Source organism: Hoplias malabaricus, chromosome 18 (genome assembly GCF_029633855.1).
Source record: "Hoplias malabaricus isolate fHopMal1 chromosome 18, fHopMal1.hap1, whole genome shotgun sequence".
NCBI lineage: Eukaryota > Metazoa > Chordata > Actinopteri > Characiformes > Erythrinidae > Hoplias > Hoplias malabaricus.
In genome coordinates, this window is record NC_089817.1 from 7,185,205 (window position 1) to 7,203,710 (window position 18,506).

Sequence of the window (18,506 nt, forward strand, 5' to 3'; positions counted from 1 at the left end):
ACTGAACTCACCCAATAGGTTGTGGCCTGTTTTGATTGGGTTTTGGTTTCAGAGGAACAGCGTAAATGTCTGGATGTTTCTGAGAGATTTCCAGCTGCAGAGCAGTTAAATACTTGAGTTCAAGTAAGAGTAGGTTTTGATCCATTTTATTCAATAAAACAACTTAAAATACACCAAATATATTTATGCTGTTATTATATTTTACCCAACAAAATAATACAATAAGAAATGCTAAATACAGAAAGAGGGAAAGAGTGAAAAAAAATAAAACAGCATGTCTGGTTGGCTCACCCTTGCATTTTCAGCTTCCTGCAGCTCTAGCATCCTCTGAGTTCGAGCCTGGTGTTCCATCTTCTCAAAGGCCTTGACTTTGCCCAGGAATGAGCGACTGGCAGGATCTTCTGTATCTGAAATGGGCCCCTGAGCTGGGGCTGGGCGTGAAGAAAAGCTAGGCTTCAGGGCCACGGGCGGAGGAGCAGGTCTAGAGCTGGGGGCATCACTGCTCACCGTGCTGCTGGAGTGAGAGTCAAAACTTCTGGAGTCACTGCCACGGGGATGAGACCTGACCTGGAGTAAACAGAGGACGGTTAGCTTTCAAAGCTGTGGGAAGAGACAAAGGCTTAAACATTACAAAACACCAATGAAATATCTGCACGTGCACCACATGGTCACTTAAATACGATTTAGAGATGTTAAATACTCTCAAATAGACTTGCGTAAGCTTTTTCTGACAGTCATATTCCATAATTCCAAATAATAGATAAAAACACGAAGTAGGGTAGGGGGTATATGGGACAGGTTACCTTAGGTGGCTCTGGGACAAAAGAAGGAGGAGGACTGGGGTCTCGCAGCACCTCTCTGCTGCCAGCTTGTTTCATACGGAGCACAGGGGCAGGTTTCTGCAGGGGACAAGGCAGGGTCAGAGGGTCAGTTGCCACATTCTTGATGCGTTCATGAATTAAGGTTGGCAAGAGAGGGCAAGCATCCAGACTTTTTTTTCTGTCCTAGCACCTAAGTGGTGGAATAAACGTCTACCGCCGAGTTTCCTCGCCAACTGAAGACTCATCTCTTTCAAGACTATTTCAATCAGTACTTAACTTACATTTGGTAAAGGCTTACAATTCCACTCGTCTTTGACTTCATTTGGCAAGGTGTAGTGTGTGAGCATTGTGTATCTATGTAGCTATAATGACTCGATTATTTGGAAGCTTCTAAACATGAGGTAATTTTTGGATTCTAGTTTATACACATTAGCTGAATGAAGGACATGTTTAAGTTGCTCTGGATAAGAATGCCAGCTAAATGTAAATGTAGGGTTATCTGACTGCAGTTCCACATTACTCCTGCAGAGGGGAGCATCAGCAGGGTATTACTACTTGGGATCCCATAACAGCCACAATACTTTTTATTTGTTTAGTATGTAGAATGGATTATAGTCCAGGGAACACAGTTCCAGTGCTCCAGAGCCAATGCATGCTTGTCGTATGATTGTTTTTATTTATGTATCCTTCCTTCAGTGTGTAGTTATGCCTATAATTACCTTTGTGCATGTGTGATTTGCAGACTGAGTCATTTACAGTTTTATCTTACCTCATCAGGCAATACGGGTTCTGAAGAGCGGCTGGTCCCTGATACCTGTGGCTCATCTGTGGGTTCGTCAAGTTCATTATCCGTGTAAGCACCTCCCTCATCGGCTGTGTCCTCGTAATCGCTGGTCATGCGGCTGTCCATGCTGAGGTAGTCTGCACTCATGGCTGACAGATAGGACATGCGGTCATCCTGAAGATCCAGGTCTTCCTCAGAGCCATCCAGCTAGAACAATGATACAAGATTTGCATTAATCCCAAAATGACAAACACTTCACATGATATATACAGATTAAAAAAAAGCTATCTGTGCTAAAAGCACATCTCTTACTTTGCCCTCGCAGACCCACACAGCTCTACTCTGTTGTTCGTGAATAGTGTCTTTCAGACTTCCATACCATGCGTCATGAGCTGAGTTCAAATCCACCGTAGCTGCAAAAAGAAAAAAAAAGATAATGAGGAAAAATACCTGAGAGTAGTAGTCTCTGACCTTTGGGTGGATTTGAGGGGTATTATTTACAGAGGTGTGTATAAAAGGTGATACCAATAGTAATAAAAGTTAAAAGATTAATATAAGTTTCCGTTAAGCCAGATTCCAAGGAATAAACATTTTACAAAGTGGTGTTTAATTTGTTTCTTTAAAGGCTAAGCACCAGCTATATGAAAGTGTCAAACAAATAAATACAGTGGAATTTGAGTTCCTAACTTGTGTTTATTGATAGTCAGAAAACATGTTATTTCTTAGTAATTCAAGGAATAAGGTTTAAAAGACCGTTGGTCCCCCCCCCCTCAACGGTGCTCGGAAACTCTAATAGGCGTCTTGCCTGTGACGTAGATGGTGGACAACAACTCTAGAAGCTGCACTTAATTTAATGCAAAATGACGAAATGGTGTGTTGTTTTTGACTGCAATAATTCAATGTACAGTGGGACATCTGTGCACAAATGGCCCAAAGATCCCAAAATATCCAGAAAATGGACTACATTTGTCAACTTTAAACGGGCACTTTGGAAAGGACCATCCGCTCACTCCGTTATCTGTAGCTCATTTCACTGGCGCTTTTCCAACAATATGGGCATGTAAGGACACCAACGAAAGGTGTTCAAGAGCCTCTGTAACATGGAGGTAAACAGGGTAAGGACACTCACTTCGCCTGTTTTAGTTGGTGTTAGTTAACGTTAGCTTGACTCGCTAAACTCGGTGGCTCAGATTATACTCGGCTACGTAGCTGCATTACGGAGGTTTATAGTGTCGGATGAATTCGAGTTCGACTTCGATCACATTTACAAGAATAACGGTACCTCTAAATTTGAGTTTAGCTTATTGCTAGGCTATTGTCATGAATAATGTTGGTTATTTAGCTAGCTAGATACTGCCATAACAGTCAGTCATAACGGTGTTTTACTGCGGCGTTGTTCAGCTGTTGTCCACCAGTGACGTCACGGTTGCGTTCAAGAATTTCCGTAGCGAGCTCGGGTTTTTCCGTCAATTTAATAAAATTGTCAGTTTTAAAGCAAATTAAGCTGCTATTTTCATTTTAATTTATACTTATATCTGTCAGTAACTACAATAATGTGAAATATTCATGGAGGTCCATTAAGTGGTGCTAAGCCTTTAAACAAAACTCTTCAAATAAAAGCAGTTTCGGAAATGTACTGCATTTTGTTATCTGCTGCCATCCAAACTGTATGAAAATTTCTGTCTGAAAGTTTTTAATAATTTATTTTAATAACGATTCTAATTATTTGTTAATTTACATTCACCATCAAATGTTTGGTGCTGGTGATCATACTTGGATGGATACTTTAAACTGACCAGTGAAGAGATGTGAGCAGGTTTTCCTCAGTTTTACTGCCTGCTCGTAGAGTTTGCGGTTGCTGCGACTGGAGCCAGGCACCAAGCGGTTTCTCATAGTCTTCACACCCTGTTTGCTGTCCGGGTTAAGAAAGACTACGATGGGGTACCACTGGGTGTAATTCAATGTGTCTACAGCTTTGGGGGTGACATCGAGCAAAGCATGTCTATCCTGAGAAAAAGAGAGGGTTTAGTCAGTTTCAATACTTCATCATGAAGTTCTGGATATTTAATATTTTCATTTTCATGATAGGCTCTTACCTGTTCAATGATCTGGCGGATTGTGTTCAGTCTTACCACTCCAGAAGATTTCTCTGTGCCTGCATCTTTGGGTTCTGTCTCTGAGAGCAGACACACAAACAAATATTAGTAAATCCAATAACCTTCTCCAATGCAAAGACATGACATCCTAATTGCAACACACATAAAAAAAAACCAAGAGTTATCATATCAGTTACCACTTACTTGCAATGACAAACTCCTCAGGCATTTCATTAGCTAATTTCTCATTGGCTGCATCTGAGATAGGACCAAATATAACCACAGGCCTCCTGAACCCAGCTACAGAGTAGGAGACAAAACAGCAATGTTGGAAAAACACATTACCTGGGTTTAAAAAAACATGAGTTTGGTTTTTTTTAGACTGGGTTATAGCTGTTGTACCTTCTCTCAGCACCACCCTTTCATACGCTGGGAAGCGTGTAGCGCCTGGGTTGGCTGTCAGGTCCTCTCTGCTTTTCCGAATGTCTTTCTTCTTGCCTGCCCTTTGACCTCTCAGCCTCCAAAAATCTCCTCTGTCATTGGCTGCTCCTTTCTGGGCATTCTGCACGTTGGCCATCTGTTCAGCCCTGTTTGTGTTAATCAGCACAGAACACAACAGTTAAGACCCAGGGGCTCATTGCTCATCACCAAACAACAGCAACAACCACAAATCTGATCAATCATTCCGCCCTACACTCACTGGAGAAATAGGTTTAGTCTTTGTCTTAAAGATCTGGGGGAAAAAATAAAACATCAAAACAAAAATCAAAGCCAATAACAAAGCAAAGAAACACACCTGCTCTTGCTAGGGATGATGCCCTTTTCCAGGAGCTGGTTGTCTTGGGCAGTGCGGATGGCCAACCAGCTCCCCAGCTTGCCGTCATACAGCGTGTCCACCACTTTAAATATCTCTCCTCTGCTGAAGGCCAGGCCCTGTGGGGCATCTTTTTCATGCTCAAAATGTGTTCTGATGAAGAAGTTGTCCCCTCTGCCTGAAGCCAGGATGTCATCATATACTGCAGCAAACAAACCAGAGAGTTGTTAAAAATCTAGGAAATAACTTTTACGAGACCACATCAAGCTTATCAAAACAAGAGGAGAAATTCTCCTGTCCTCAGCTAAGTCAGTAGGAATAACACTGTTGTGTCCAGCCTTATGTTGTAGGAACTTAAACCAAATTCAGACTCAAACCTTTCAATACCAAACGTGATTCAAAAGAAAATAGTTTTTAGTACTTATTATTTTATCAAATATGTAATCATTGAATATTCTCACTAACAGGAAAACTCTAGGAAAATAAATGTAGGTACCGTCAGGTTTGCTCTGTGCGAGGATAGTGACGTCCTCCCCTTTAGGAATCTCCAGCAAGTAGAGCACTGCGTCCTCTCTCACCATGTTTCTGAAGTCCATGTTATTCACCTGCACATGAGAAATCCAGTTAGATGGACACTGGTTGCATGGTTCAATCCTTGGAATATAAAACAGCTTTATTTTTTAACCTTCATAATCTGGTCTCCTGTGCGCAGTCCCTCCAGTTCTGCAGGACTGTCCTCTTGCACACCCGCAATGAAAATCCCCACATCGTTTCCTCCTGCTAGCCTCAGCCCCACACTCTCCCCTTTCTGGAAGCGTACCATAACTGTGTTGGGCCTGTAAGCGTAACACATTTGAACTGTACTTTTAAACTGAACAAAGGATGTGGCACATGCTGTAAGTGGATTACTGAAATTTGTAAAAATAAGGCATGCTAAAATGAAACTTGTACAAACCCATAAATCTCCAGGTCCTCTGGACTTGGTCGAAGTGGGACCTTTGGAAGAGCTTTGGGTTTGGGTGGAACACTAAGTTTAGGGGCTGGAGTGACCACTGGAACTGTTGACAAAATGCATTTCACACAGCTTTAAAATCTGTTCTCCACCTCAGACTTTTACACCAGACCAAAACATACTTGGTCTACTAGCTTAACCTATTAAGACCTCCAAACAAGGTACAGTCAGATAATGTGGTTTTACCTGGAGTTTCCTCAACATGAGGCTCCTCTTGTTCCACTGGAGGAGGAGGCAGTTCTTCTGGAGCTGCTCTGAAAGGTGTTGGCATTGCACCCATCTTCGTCAGTCTGTTCGGAGGCTCATCTCTGCAATTAACACATCATGAATCAACATAATTTTAATCCAACAACTTTGTAGATGTGAAGCCCTAGAGGCCATTTGGTCTTCTTCCCTTAAACTCGCCAGAAGCACCCCATTAGCAAACCCATAGCCTTTGATGCTTTATAAGAGCAGTACTTTGCAATGACACCTTGTGCACCGAGTGCAAAGTAAATTAAAGCAGTAAAACAAATAAAAGATTAAAATAATTAATATTATTAAAAGATAAATAATAAAAGTACATGTAAACTATAGTTTATTTTTGAAAATTTTTGTTTGCCTGACATAGCTTTCACTTTAACTGGTACAATCCCATCCAAAACACTGACAGTTTGTGTTAAAACTATCCAGGAGAGCATCAACAGAGTCAGACTGTTTGCAGTGTAGTGAACATTTTGCTCATGGAAAGGGTAGCTGTGCAGTCTTTTATAATCTTTTCTTGAAATATAGCCCTTATTATCTAATGAGTCCAACATATCAAAGAACACACAGTAGTGATCTGACAAAGTGATCTGTAACATGCCGTGAAAGACCAAGAGTCCAATATGGCATGTAGTTCCTTGGCAAAACTGTCTTGAGACCTTGAGATTGTCTGTATGTGTGTTAAGTCACCAGTAATTTAAAAAAATAGTCAAAATAAGCAGAAATAAAATACAACATCTCTGTAAATTCATCAATAAAAGCAGCACTGTACTTCAGAGGCCTGCTAGAAAGTTACTATTCATATGTGTGGTGTTCCTTTCAAAACTGCACAGAGTTACCAAGTGATAACATTGAAAAGAACCAAGAAATAAAGCAGCTAAGTCTCCACATTCGCATGTTACTTATTTGGGAGGAGCCGAATCAATTAACACACATGCAGAACTACAGTCATTTAACATAGTTTCCCATGTGATGTGCTGTGACAAAATAATTAATTAAATGTGATTTGTTTGTAAGAGATCTTATATTTTGAAGAGCTAACTTAGCAACTTGTGCCTCTTGCACTACAGTCCATCTCATATTTTGTATGTTGTAGTTTGGCTACATTCACAGTATAAGCTGTACTCCCTGTTCTTTCTGTTTCTGATAAGTACTGGAATGAGTAAGATTACAGGCACCTGGGGCCGGAGCTTGTTTTGAAAACATGTACTGCTGACATCTTCACTGCAGCAGCTGGGACCGGAAAAACATCACTCCCCTCGCCTCAGGTGCTCCCTATGTTTAGCAGTCAAATAATTTGGACGGGCTGTAGCCAGGAGTAGAAGACATGACTAAAGTGCTATAAATAGCACTGCATTTGGGTCTAGCTCCAGTTTGCACCCACTGCCCTCCTCCAACAGCTGTACTCACGATGGTTTTGCCATCCACACCTTCCCCTGGTCTGGTTCTGTGGGTCTCCACGGTTTGCTGATCTGTTAAGCCCTCCGCCCGCTGTCTGCTGCCCACACTCCCATGCATTGATACTCCTCATACAACACCAAAATGCCAGCCCTTATACTCTGATAGCAAACTCTGAAAATCCCCTTCCAAATCTGCCATTCTTTGTAGAAGCCCATAACAATTCTGACAGTGAATGTATTGTAAAAACTGATGAGACATTTTAAATGTTTCTTTTTCTGTTGCCTGTTGGAACTATCCTGGTACTTGCAATTATCACATTAGTTTAAGTAGTATCAAAAAAAACACACAAAAAAGTCCAGTTACAGCTTTATGGTGCATATAGTGCGATTCTAAATAGTGTATATAATTTGGCCCAAATGTAGCACATAGAAATGAAATAAAATTGGCCCGAGTACTTATCCTTGAGGGATTCATTTCAAGGCCATTCTTATATATTATTAACTACTAATGGTGACAGAGACTTGAAACAGAGAAGGAGTTTTCCTTCTAATCTGCCCAGCAATATACCATTTACAGGTTCAACTACAGCACTGAAGTCTCGTAAAACCAGAATTAATTTTCCCTGAATCAGTGTGTAGCTTTACATCATTTAACAAATATATAAGACCCATTTCCATACACATTTCCAGCAAATTTATCACATTTTTCTGTAGATTCCAGAGATAACTGGTTTAGGGAGTTTGTAAGCTTGTAAACATGACAGATTAACACTATGTTTTAATCTTTAGTGGGGCCAATGCATTGTAAAGAAGGCTTTTATTAAAGAGATCACCTGGGTTTTTCTCGTAGTCTCTCATTGGAAGAATGTGAGGAGAGGTCTGAGTGATGTCCTCGTCTGTCATCCTGGGGTGAATAAGACCGATACGACTCAATTTCAGAAATATCTGTGGAAATAAAGAAAAATTTACTAGACACAAATTTGCAATCCTTTTTTTTTTGTTTTACCAAAATAAAATGAGACCATAAATAATAGTTTAGAATTGTGCAATTACATGAATCTGTATCAGTAAGAACCCCTCCTCCACCAAATATGGGACAGGGCACACTAATAATAACATCAGATTTTTTTCTGCTGTCCACTATTTGGATTATGAGGGGTGTATATAATTCTGCAAAGCCATGTTCTGGACCTCTTCCTCTTCCCTTTGAAGTCAGTAAAGTGGGTCACTCTGTCTAGATGAGGCCCACAAGCCCAAAAGTCCAGTGATCAGCTCTGTGCTTTTAAGCTGCACAAATATTTTTGTGAGAAGCTGATAATTTCTCATAGTTTTCAGATTAAAACTCTGAGTTCGTCTGGGTCATCTTAAATAAGAAGCAAGTTAAGACTATATAAAAAAAACAGCTTTTTTTAAAAGCACAACAATTAGTTTAATGCTTCTGGCGCAGTGGATGCAATGAGATAAGCTTTTACTAAGTCATCCGTGACATTTTATTATCTTGACTCACCATCCAGTTCTGAATCACTGTCAGCCATTTGTGGCATCCGTATCAGAATCTGCCGACGGTCTCGCTGCACCACCAGCTGCAACTTCCCCCGAGACTTCTCTATCAGCTTTCCTGCATCAGCCAGAGACAGGTTCTCTGTAACTGTGCCATTGATCTGAAAAAGAACCGTGCTTTATTTATTTAATTAGGTGTTTGACTGAATTTGTGTTTTGTATTTCTCTATATGACCCCAACAACGTCCTGAAAACCTAGAATATGTAGTTTGTATCTGACTAGACTCAGAAAATTACCTTTAAAATTATGTCTCCTTCCTGTAGGTGTCCATCTTTGCAGGCCAGTCCTGTGGTGGTCATCTCTTTAACGAAAAGCTGACTGCCTAAACGCAGGCCATATTCTAGATCAGGGAGGAAAAAAAGAAACATGTAGGGTGTGATATGTTAGCATTTTTATAGTTTATTTGGAATTATTCAGAAATAAATGCAGTTATCAACAGGGTTTATAAAACAAAAGTTAGCAAACAAAATTCTTGACCTGCTTTTGACACATTTGTTTGGTTACCACTAGCTAGGTTCACGTATTGGAAAAAATGTATTAAGTGTTTAAAAGCAACAAATAATTATTTGTGCAAATTATGGCACAGTTATTTGTTATGGTTTACTCTTTTCAGTACATTTAACCTCAGTAAAAAATAATAGAATTGGTGCCCTATAGTGAACAGAAATCTGACATAACTAACTTTTTGTATATTTTTTGTTGTATATGAAGGTGTAACTGTTGTTGGGTTTACCCTCATTGGGCCTGTTCTTCAGCAGCATGACGCTGACTGGTTTGTCCAGAGGTTCTTGGCCTCGTGACGGAGTCGGTGAGGGAGATTTATCCAGTCTGTCTCTACTGCCGCTCCTCTTTGGAGGTTCTTTCCGGGGCTCGTATCTCTGTGGCTCTTGGTCTCTGTAGCGCTGCTCAGGGCTTTGCGCCCGGTCGAGTGTGTGTTCACTACGGTAACGCCGATCTGGGCTGCGGCCTCTGTTGCTACGGTAATTGCGCTCTGGACTGTAGTCTCGGTCAAGGGTACGGTCACTACGGTAACGGCGATCAGGACTGTGGTCTCTGTCAAGGGTGCGGTCACTACGGTAACGACGATTAGGACTGGGGTCTCTGTCGAGGGTGCGGTCGCTACGATAACGCCGTTCGGGACTGCGCTCGCGGTCTAGCAGGCGTCCTCGGCTGCCATCCCTACGATACTGACGGTCAGGGCTCACATCTCGCTCCAGAGTCCGGCCTCGACTACCACGGTCATAATCATACTCAGAGTCCGGATAACCACGCTCCGAACTGACATCATGCTCTGGACGACTGTACACACTGCGTCTGTCCTGCTCATAGTCGTAGTCATCATTGTAGTCTGGGTTACAGAACACACGGTCATCTGGGGAAGGAGCACGCTTCAACAGATTAACTGGAACCCTCCGTGGCCTTTTTACTACCTGTAGAAAATGGGTGATGATAAATAAGCAAAGTCAGTCTCAGATTTGAAACAGCTAACATTTTTTGTCTTCTTTACTTTCTTAAAGGAACAGTAGGTAAGATTTGTTTTATTTTTTTTGTTCCTACGGCTCCTCCTTTTGTAATCCATTTTTACAGCACTGTATTGAAATCAGAAGGGTAGAGGAATGAAAGGAGGTTGGTTTCCTGCCCTCCTCCAAAAGTAACATAGTGTAGTCTCTGCAGTGAAGAGTGCAGAGCAGCAAAGACAGGGGCTCTATTCTCCCTGTTACAGCTCAGTGGAGCATCACAATGATTTTAAAGCTGTTATTTGAATGTAAAAATAAAATTTCAATTTTTTATCCTATTTAGGTTCACGGTAGGTCCCGGTCTCTATCCAGAATCCTTGAGTACAAGGCAGGAATACACCATACACAGGGTTCTAGTCAACCACAGGACATCACACAATCACTCATACATCTAGGAACACGTACTGAGTAGCCACTCCACCCACCAACAGGTGTTTCTGGACTGTGGCAGAAAACCACAGCACCTGGGTGGAAACCCATGCAGAACACAGCCACAGGTGGTGAACCAAAGCTGGGTTTAAACCCACAATCCTTGGACCCCTGAGCTGTGTGACTGTGTAATACCACCATGCCACACTAATTTATCATAATTCATTTAAAAATAACAACCATTTCTCAATATATCCATGCCATTTTAACAGGTCGTATTTGTATGTTTAAAATTTAAAAATTATAAACAGCATTTCTGGGCGGCATGGTGGCGCAACAGGTAGTGGCGCTGTCACACAGCTCCTGGGGTTGTGGGTTCGAGCCCTGCTCCAAGTGACTGTCTGTGAGGAGTTTAGTCTGTTCTCCCTGTGTCCGCATAGGTGTCCTCCGGCCATTGCAGTTTACTCCCACAATCCAAAAACAAACATTGGCAGGTGGATTGGTGACTCAAAAGTGTCCACTGGCGTGAGTGAATGTGTGAGTGTGTCACCCTGAGAAGAACTGGTGCCCCCTCCTAGGTGTGTTCCCACCTTGCGCCCAGTGATTCCAGGTTAGAAGTCATTCCGGACTCAACGCAACCGTGAACTGGATAAGCGGTCTAGACAATTTTCCATGATATGTCCCTTTAAAATAACATCACAATTCATACTGTACATAACCAGCTACAGTTAAACAGTCTTAAATAAAAGGACACTAATCACTCACAATTTTGGCGATTTTGCCACACTTGCGAAGAGTTTGGACAGCAAAAGAATGAGGGACGTTCTCCATGGAAGCAGTGTTAACCAGGACGACTCTGTCATTCTCACTAACACCAGAAAAGAAGAGAAGAGAAAAACACTCAGTGCAAGCTTAAAGATGCATAGGTACAGAATATTTTTTAAACCATGAATCATATCATAACATTAATGTTTGAAATTCAGGAACTCCTTACAATAGCAGGCCATCTGCCGGTCCTCCCTGGAGCACATCTGAGATAATAATTGATGCTTCTCTGCTGTCTTCATTTGGATTGTCTCTTCCACCTGACACAGCGATACCAAATCCCATTTTAGGGTCCTATATAGAGAAACAAATTTAATTCCAATTACAGTAAACACACACACACACACACAGCTGCACATATCTACATATATTTTGAATTTTTAATAATGGACTGACTTTTAAAAACAAGCATTCACATAAAGAAGTAATCATTTCCACTGTGATGTGAATAGCTTTCTGAGTGTGTGTGCACTGTAGTGTATCCAATACAAAGAGTATAAAGCTTTTATTTATCAACAGTAAACACAGTAGCATCCATTCCACACGGGGGGCAAATGTGTTTTAATGAATTAAAGCGGACAAACCAATATCTCTGAATGCACTCATGTGGCATTTAAATTGAGAATAAAAAAATAAATCTATATGAATGTATATTAGTATACCTGCCCCTGTGCTCTTGAGATTAGAGCAGTGATTTGATGAAATCTCTAAACCCCAGCACTACACAACTAAACAATCATACAACCTACAGCATTAGCTCTGCTCAACCAGATGGCCTGGAGTGAGAGGAAATCTCTTCACAGTGAGAGAGGGCAAATGAGACACTAACAGCTGGATGGGGAGGGGAGGGGATTCAGGATTGTTTAAAAGAAGCTTTAAATAGAGGGGAAACACTTAAATCTGCATTTGAAGCCATGCAGTGGAGATTCTGGAGTTAAAAGGTCCATGACAAGGTAATTTGGAAAGTTGGGTCACGATATAGGAAAAGATTTGACAGCAATATATTTAAAAAAAAATGCATAATCACACAAGCCAAACATCCTTTCAAGTGGTAATTCTGATAAGTCATTTTTGGGGTATCTATTTATTTTTGGAAAGCCATACAGGAACCAGGAGGAGTCCATTAAATGTTGGCCAACCTGTACAGTCTACACTTATTTCATATGGCTTTATTTCATACACATTTGTAATACACACTATGCTTCTAGTGCAATAGTGCCTGTGCAATAGTGAGATGCTGCTGGTAGAGGTATCTTTTCTTTCGTAAAAGCAACTTGAAAGTTTATGGAAAGTCTGCAGACTTCTATTTAAACACAGTTTTATAATGGCCTACCCTTCTGACACTGAAAACTAATCTGTAAAGGGCTCCTAGGGAAATCAATTTTAATTGAGTAATTGTTGATAGAGCAATCAACCTTATTCTAGTTATTATGACAGCCATCATCAATTCCTTGTCTCAAGATGCTCATAAAGGAGTCCATAAATATATCTTTTATTATATGATTTATTATTCATGGGAGGTTTCATTGCTGGTTTGAACGGTCGTGCTGTAGACCTGTAATATGTCAGCACTCACCCGCTGAAGGGTCACTGTGTACTGCTCCCACACCGTCTCCTCCATAACTGGGTTCTGAGGGAAAATAAACATTGAATATGAGAGAGATGAAAGAGACTGTGTCAGATTCCACAGCTGCCACACAGCCCTTCCCTCAGGCCCATGTGCCTCTGAACCATGTCCATGTTAGAAAATGCATTTCTCGCTTTTTCAGCAACATCAAGTTATGAAGAAAAACTGGTTTTAGGCATAACTTGGTGAGTTGGAATGAATTAATATTATGGGCTCTCATACACTGTAACGTTCCTACACAGACGGACACACACACACACACACACACAGTGATTATGATTATTGCTTTTTAATCTCCTTGGCTCACTTCAAATATGCATTGCATTATTGTACTAAGTAATCCTTAACCTAGAATCCAACATGTACACAATTCTGTTGTGTAGTTACATTTGTTAAAATACAGCACAACGTAATCTCAATAAACAGTTCTGGTTCTGCACTGGAGAAATGAAAGAGGAAAGAACTTCCCTTTTCTCCCTGTTGTGTGTAATATGATTATATATACTGTAATTTTCATCTAATTTCCTCTAAGGTGGAGACTACAGTTAAAGCTTAAGCTAACCAGCAAAATGTTTTAATAGTTGTTTATTTCACAAGATATTTGTTGTACAGTTTTATGCAGTTCTACAACACTTATGATATAGCACAATGGCCATATTTAAAACCTTAAAAATAAATTAAGGAAACATTTTAATATGCTAATAGCCGTTTCCAGCGGTTTGATATTATTGTCACATATTGGTTTCAGCTCAAACGTTACGCAATTTGCCAAAAATAGCAAGTTAAACCATGTTTTAACACCTCAAACAAGCCTGTTTCCATAAAAACATGATTAATACGACTCCACATTCACATATGTAGTGCGTATCTCCTGATGATTATTACTCCTAATGAGCATCCCAATGCCAAACAAGTTATCATCAACCTTAACTCTAACAACTTTTACACACATTTACACCTCAGTTTAATAATTTTCTACATCCATGACATCATTCTATCTTACACGCCCAGTATTTACGAGATATTCATTTTGAAATCAAATGGCCAATCGCCAAAGAATGCTGCTGAATCTGCGTCTTCTACTGTAAATGTTCACCAAATCTAATATCCCATATTCCAGGTCATGGTAATTGACTGTATACTGATGTAAAATGTGGCACAAGGTAAAAATAATGATGTATTCTTTTAACAAATATACATTAAAAATTCAAAAAAAGTCACCTAACTCCACCCACCATTCCCAAAGTTAGCCAAACTCTGATCAACAGTTTGCCACTGCACCAGCAGCCTCACTGAGAGTACAAAAGTGGTCTTACGATTCCTTGGAGAATGCGGATGGCTTTGACTGTGTGGACCCATTTCCTATGGAGTGACAGTACGGTCTTCATGCTATCCTTCGTCCCACCGGCACAGCACTTCTATCTGCCCCAACAACCTCTCTGCTCATCGACACAATTCATCTATCTTCTATTGACGTAAGAGTACCACTGCTGGCCTACATTCTGCTCAAATCCCACTGTCTACCGCCACTCAGGGCAGACAGAGATGTGTGGAAAAAAAAAGGAGGACAGCAGGAGAGTACGACATTGGTGTAGTCTCTCTCACTTGCAAATATGCACCTCTTCTCAAAGCTTTCCAACCCCTGCCACAGAGCTAAGTTAAAATGCCAGTTGAAGCACAGTGAAGCACAGTGAAGCACAAATCTTATCATGGGTTTTGGTAAAGAGATTCAGGGTGATTGAAGGCTGGCCTCAGTTCCAGCTCGGATATATAATAATAATAATAACACTGATTCTGGACCAGTCCCCAATAGATAAGCAGGATGATGTGCAAGAGGGAGTGAGTGAACGAGAGACACAAACAGACAGAGAGCGAGAGAGAAGCCAGTGGATTGGCAGTTGATCCAGAACATTCCTTTAAATTACACACTATACTGCCAAAAATATGTGGACACCTGCTAGTCTAAAATCTCTTCCCAAAATGAAGGATATCAGTGCGCATTTGGTCTCCCTTGCTGCAGTAAATGCATTTACTATTCTGGGAAGATCTTACACTGAATTTTGGAATACGGTGAGTATTTAATGGCATTCAGCCACCAGAACATTAGTGAGGCCAGGTAGTGATGTAGGTTTGTCAGTTCCTGATAAACACTACTCCTTCTCATTTCCGTATACCCTTCGAGCCAACTCTTGACATTGCACAGAGTGACCTGAAGCTCATGTAGAGCTAAATATTAGATTACCATGTGCATACAACAGCATGTTCAAGATTCACAAGCAGTCCAGCTAGTCACTGTCCAATTTAATAACATATAGTGTATCACACTGAGCCCCGAATAGAAAAGTGCAACAAAATTGATTACAAACACTGTAAATATCATATTGAGCACCCCTAGCTTCAATGCAATAGACTACTACATAGTGTGGTATATTAGAGTAGAACAATAAATTATTTGTTCTCTACAGTACAGTGAGAGTACAAGGCAGATGTCTCTTAGCTTTTTTAAAAGGTACCAACAATGACACTTTATTAAGATCTGTATCCCATCCGTCCTATCAGCCATTACAGTAATCCCTCGCTACTTCTCAGGTTTTTTCAAGGTGGCTTATGGCCGCTACATTTCCTAAAATATCATTTTCTTATGGTGGGTAAATTATTTTTTTAAATTATTATTTACATGTATTAGACTAGGCCTGTTGGTGACAAAATATATCATTTACAAGTATTTCTTACGTACACTACGTGTATTGTTCATGTCCACATCCGAGTGAAATTTACTGACGCTAAATCACAGCTTAGGAATGACTCTATTAAAGAAACTGGTGGGACATCACATGTAGTTCCAGCTGAAAAACATTATAGAATGACTGTTTAATGCAAACGGTGGGTTGTTAACAGCACAGGGAGGGTTTTAAAAGTCCAAATACACGTTAAATACATAAAAAAATATCTTTCCTCAACTTCGCGGAAATTCGTTTTTCACGGGTGGTCTTGGAACACCCCCTGTATCTCTTATCTGAACTGAAGTGTCTCTCTCTGAATAAACTCTATATCTTATCAGAAATTACTAAAGGGAAGTGTTTAAGAGATAAATTAACTTCTGATTACCATGGTTACCAGATGGTATTATCACAGAATGATAGACAATATATTTTATTTGTTTTTTAAACTGTGAACGTGCACCACAACGCTCCACAGAGAAGCTGAGAGCAGAAGAATGAGGCAAATGTATATTCTCTGCAACTAATAAATAATATGTTTGTTTTTAAAAAGTAGGATTTGTATTCAAGTTTGCAACAGATTAAAATAGAATATTTAGCAGCCGGTTTCTAACTCCATGACTGCTGCCATATGAATGCATCCTCACTCTTTTCTGCCTGGGTGTATTATAAGACAACCCTGCTGTGAGAAGAACATTAAGGTTGAGTTAATTTGTAAAAAGTGCTAATTAACATATTATAATACCGACTGTTAAATAAAATTCAAACGAATAATTTCCACTGTGTGTCACAATGCAGGACCGAAACCTTGAGCTGATAACTCTTATCGCAATTTGCATGGCACAGACAGAAATAGAAACCTGAGAGTATTAGGGGTCCACCTATACTGCTGCTGTGCCTAAATGACTTACTTATGAACATACACTAAATTGTGTGTAACTGCATAATGTCATTACTTAAGCAAGTCCGAATATCTCTATCACGATGCGGATATTTTTTTATCTTGTTAAAATTTATAACAATATTATTGGGAACGATATTAAATGGCACAGCTCCCCCTGAGAGTAAGAAACCATCATTCAATAAGGTGTGTGACAAATGGACAGATGTCTAATCTGATGAGTCAGGTTTGAGAAGAATTAGCCTTTTGTTTGTCTGCCCCTTGGCACAGTGTAGATTAGCCACGCTGCAAAGTGAAAAACTAAAATGTGAACTGCATGGCAGCGTGACTATTATTCAGTTATGTAATAATCAGGCCCATATTCTTAAATACCTCATGAATCACGCATCCCTTCAAACCCACAGAGACGTTTAAAGTGCATCCGAAGTTGTTGGGAAAACAGATCAATTGTCAGATGTAATTCCTGAGGTAACTGTGAGCTGATGATGAGATGAGACATGTTCAGACATCATACACAGACAACAGTCCTTGTGGATTTCATCAAGTGGCTCAATCTTTGATGTTTGTATCAGACGTAATAAGCGTACCACTGAGCAGCAGGTTTAATGTTAATCTTTAATTCTCGGACATGAAGCTGTGGAGAGTCGATGCCAGTGAAGTGCATCATCATCCACCCTTTGCAGATGGAGCAGCGGGACTCCTGAGTATTATGCAAGAACGCACATTCACTTGGGCTCTGGTTAAAGGAACATGAGAGTACAAAAACGACTCTGCTCTCATGGATGGATGGCTGTGTTTAGTCAGTTTATGGGAAGCAAAGAATGTAGCTCAATCTCTCCAAAGAACACATTTCCTTTTCAGCACAACCCAAAGCTGGGGGGTGCTTTTACCCCTCTGGATGATGACTGACATTGAGCATTGGTACCTTCAACTGAGGTGCAGCTACTTTAGATTGAATGAATGTAAAACTGCCAGAAAAAGAGTGTGCAGATTATTTTTTTTCATTTTATAAAATAGAAGTGAAATGATTGCATTTTATTTGCTCTGCTGTGGAAATGAACTGCTAATGTATGCTTTCGAAAACATCATTTTAACAAAAAGATAACACTGTATCTGTCCACCATGCTGTATATTATTTGCATTAAATAAATAATGTATACTACACTTGTATTCTCTAAGAATGTTTCAAAATGCTGCTGAATGAACTGGATAAGCGGTTACAGACAATGAATGAATGAATACTTTGCTAATTTGGCACTTATTCACATACTAAGTATGTACAAAACAGCTAAGTTTATTTTGCTCACTGTAAGAACCTGTTAGTTTTTGGTTGCGGTGGCGTCACTCTGCCCTCTGCTGGCGGATTACTAGAACTACCCTCAAAAGTAAACTGCGTTTTTAAAGTTTATTTGTCGTTTATTTATTTATTTCAAGCGAATATAAAAACTCTTCAATTAGCATTAATATACTCACACTCAGAATTAACATCTATAAGTATAAACCAGCGATAGGTTCAGGACAAAAAGCTCATTTCTCCACAAGAATATAACATAATTATGTTTCTGGAAGGTGCACAGTGCCTATTTACTATCAGTGAGGGCTAACCCATGATATCTGTATGGACTTACCTAATTCAAATGACTTTATTACCATATTACTGTTCATAGCGACTGAGGACGTGAACGTAAACTACTCACATAGAAGGTCTCCTTTACATTTCTGCTCCTCAAAAGTAGCCTTCCTTTAAGCACAGGCATTTCTCAGGAGGACTGGGTTTAAACGTTATATAACTTTGCAGAAGTTATTCATTCATCTT

At 40.1% G+C, this 18,506-nt stretch overlaps 1 protein-coding gene across 4 annotated transcripts in view; it reads right to left on the reverse strand.

Moving 5' to 3' along the window:
* tjp2a (tight junction protein 2a (zona occludens 2)) overlaps positions 1-18,506 on the reverse strand; it is a 29,572-nt gene that overhangs the window by 1,693 nt on the left and 9,373 nt on the right. For 2 of the 4 annotated variants that reach the window (XM_066650614.1, XM_066650610.1), the window contains exons 3-23: positions 13,019-13,072; positions 11,612-11,736; positions 11,383-11,485; positions 9,465-10,161; positions 8,968-9,071; positions 8,678-8,831; positions 8,004-8,115; positions 5,714-5,835; positions 5,471-5,573; positions 5,201-5,351; positions 5,012-5,120; positions 4,498-4,717; positions 4,104-4,288; positions 3,906-4,001; positions 3,702-3,781; positions 3,402-3,612; positions 1,918-2,018; positions 1,591-1,812; positions 804-899; positions 292-567; positions 12-94 (exon numbers count right to left, since the gene is read on the reverse strand). In XM_066650614.1, coding sequence (XP_066506711.1) covers positions 12-94; positions 292-567; positions 804-899; positions 1,591-1,812; positions 1,918-2,018; positions 3,402-3,612; positions 3,702-3,781; positions 3,906-4,001; positions 4,104-4,288; positions 4,498-4,717; positions 5,012-5,120; positions 5,201-5,351; positions 5,471-5,573; positions 5,714-5,835; positions 8,004-8,115; positions 8,678-8,831; positions 8,968-9,071; positions 9,465-10,161; positions 11,383-11,485; positions 11,612-11,736; positions 13,019-13,063 — 3,395 coding nt within the window. In that variant the 5' untranslated portion in view covers positions 13,064-13,072. Of the gene's footprint in view, positions 1-11; positions 95-291; positions 568-803; positions 900-1,590; positions 1,813-1,917; positions 2,019-3,401; positions 3,613-3,701; positions 3,782-3,905; positions 4,002-4,103; positions 4,289-4,497; positions 4,718-5,011; positions 5,121-5,200; positions 5,352-5,470; positions 5,574-5,713; positions 5,836-8,003; positions 8,116-8,677; positions 8,832-8,967; positions 9,072-9,464; positions 10,162-11,382; positions 11,486-11,611; positions 11,737-13,018; positions 13,073-14,385; positions 14,483-18,387; positions 18,496-18,506 lie in introns of those variants that run through there. The other 2 variants (XM_066650613.1, XM_066650611.1) reach the window with 2 other exon arrangements.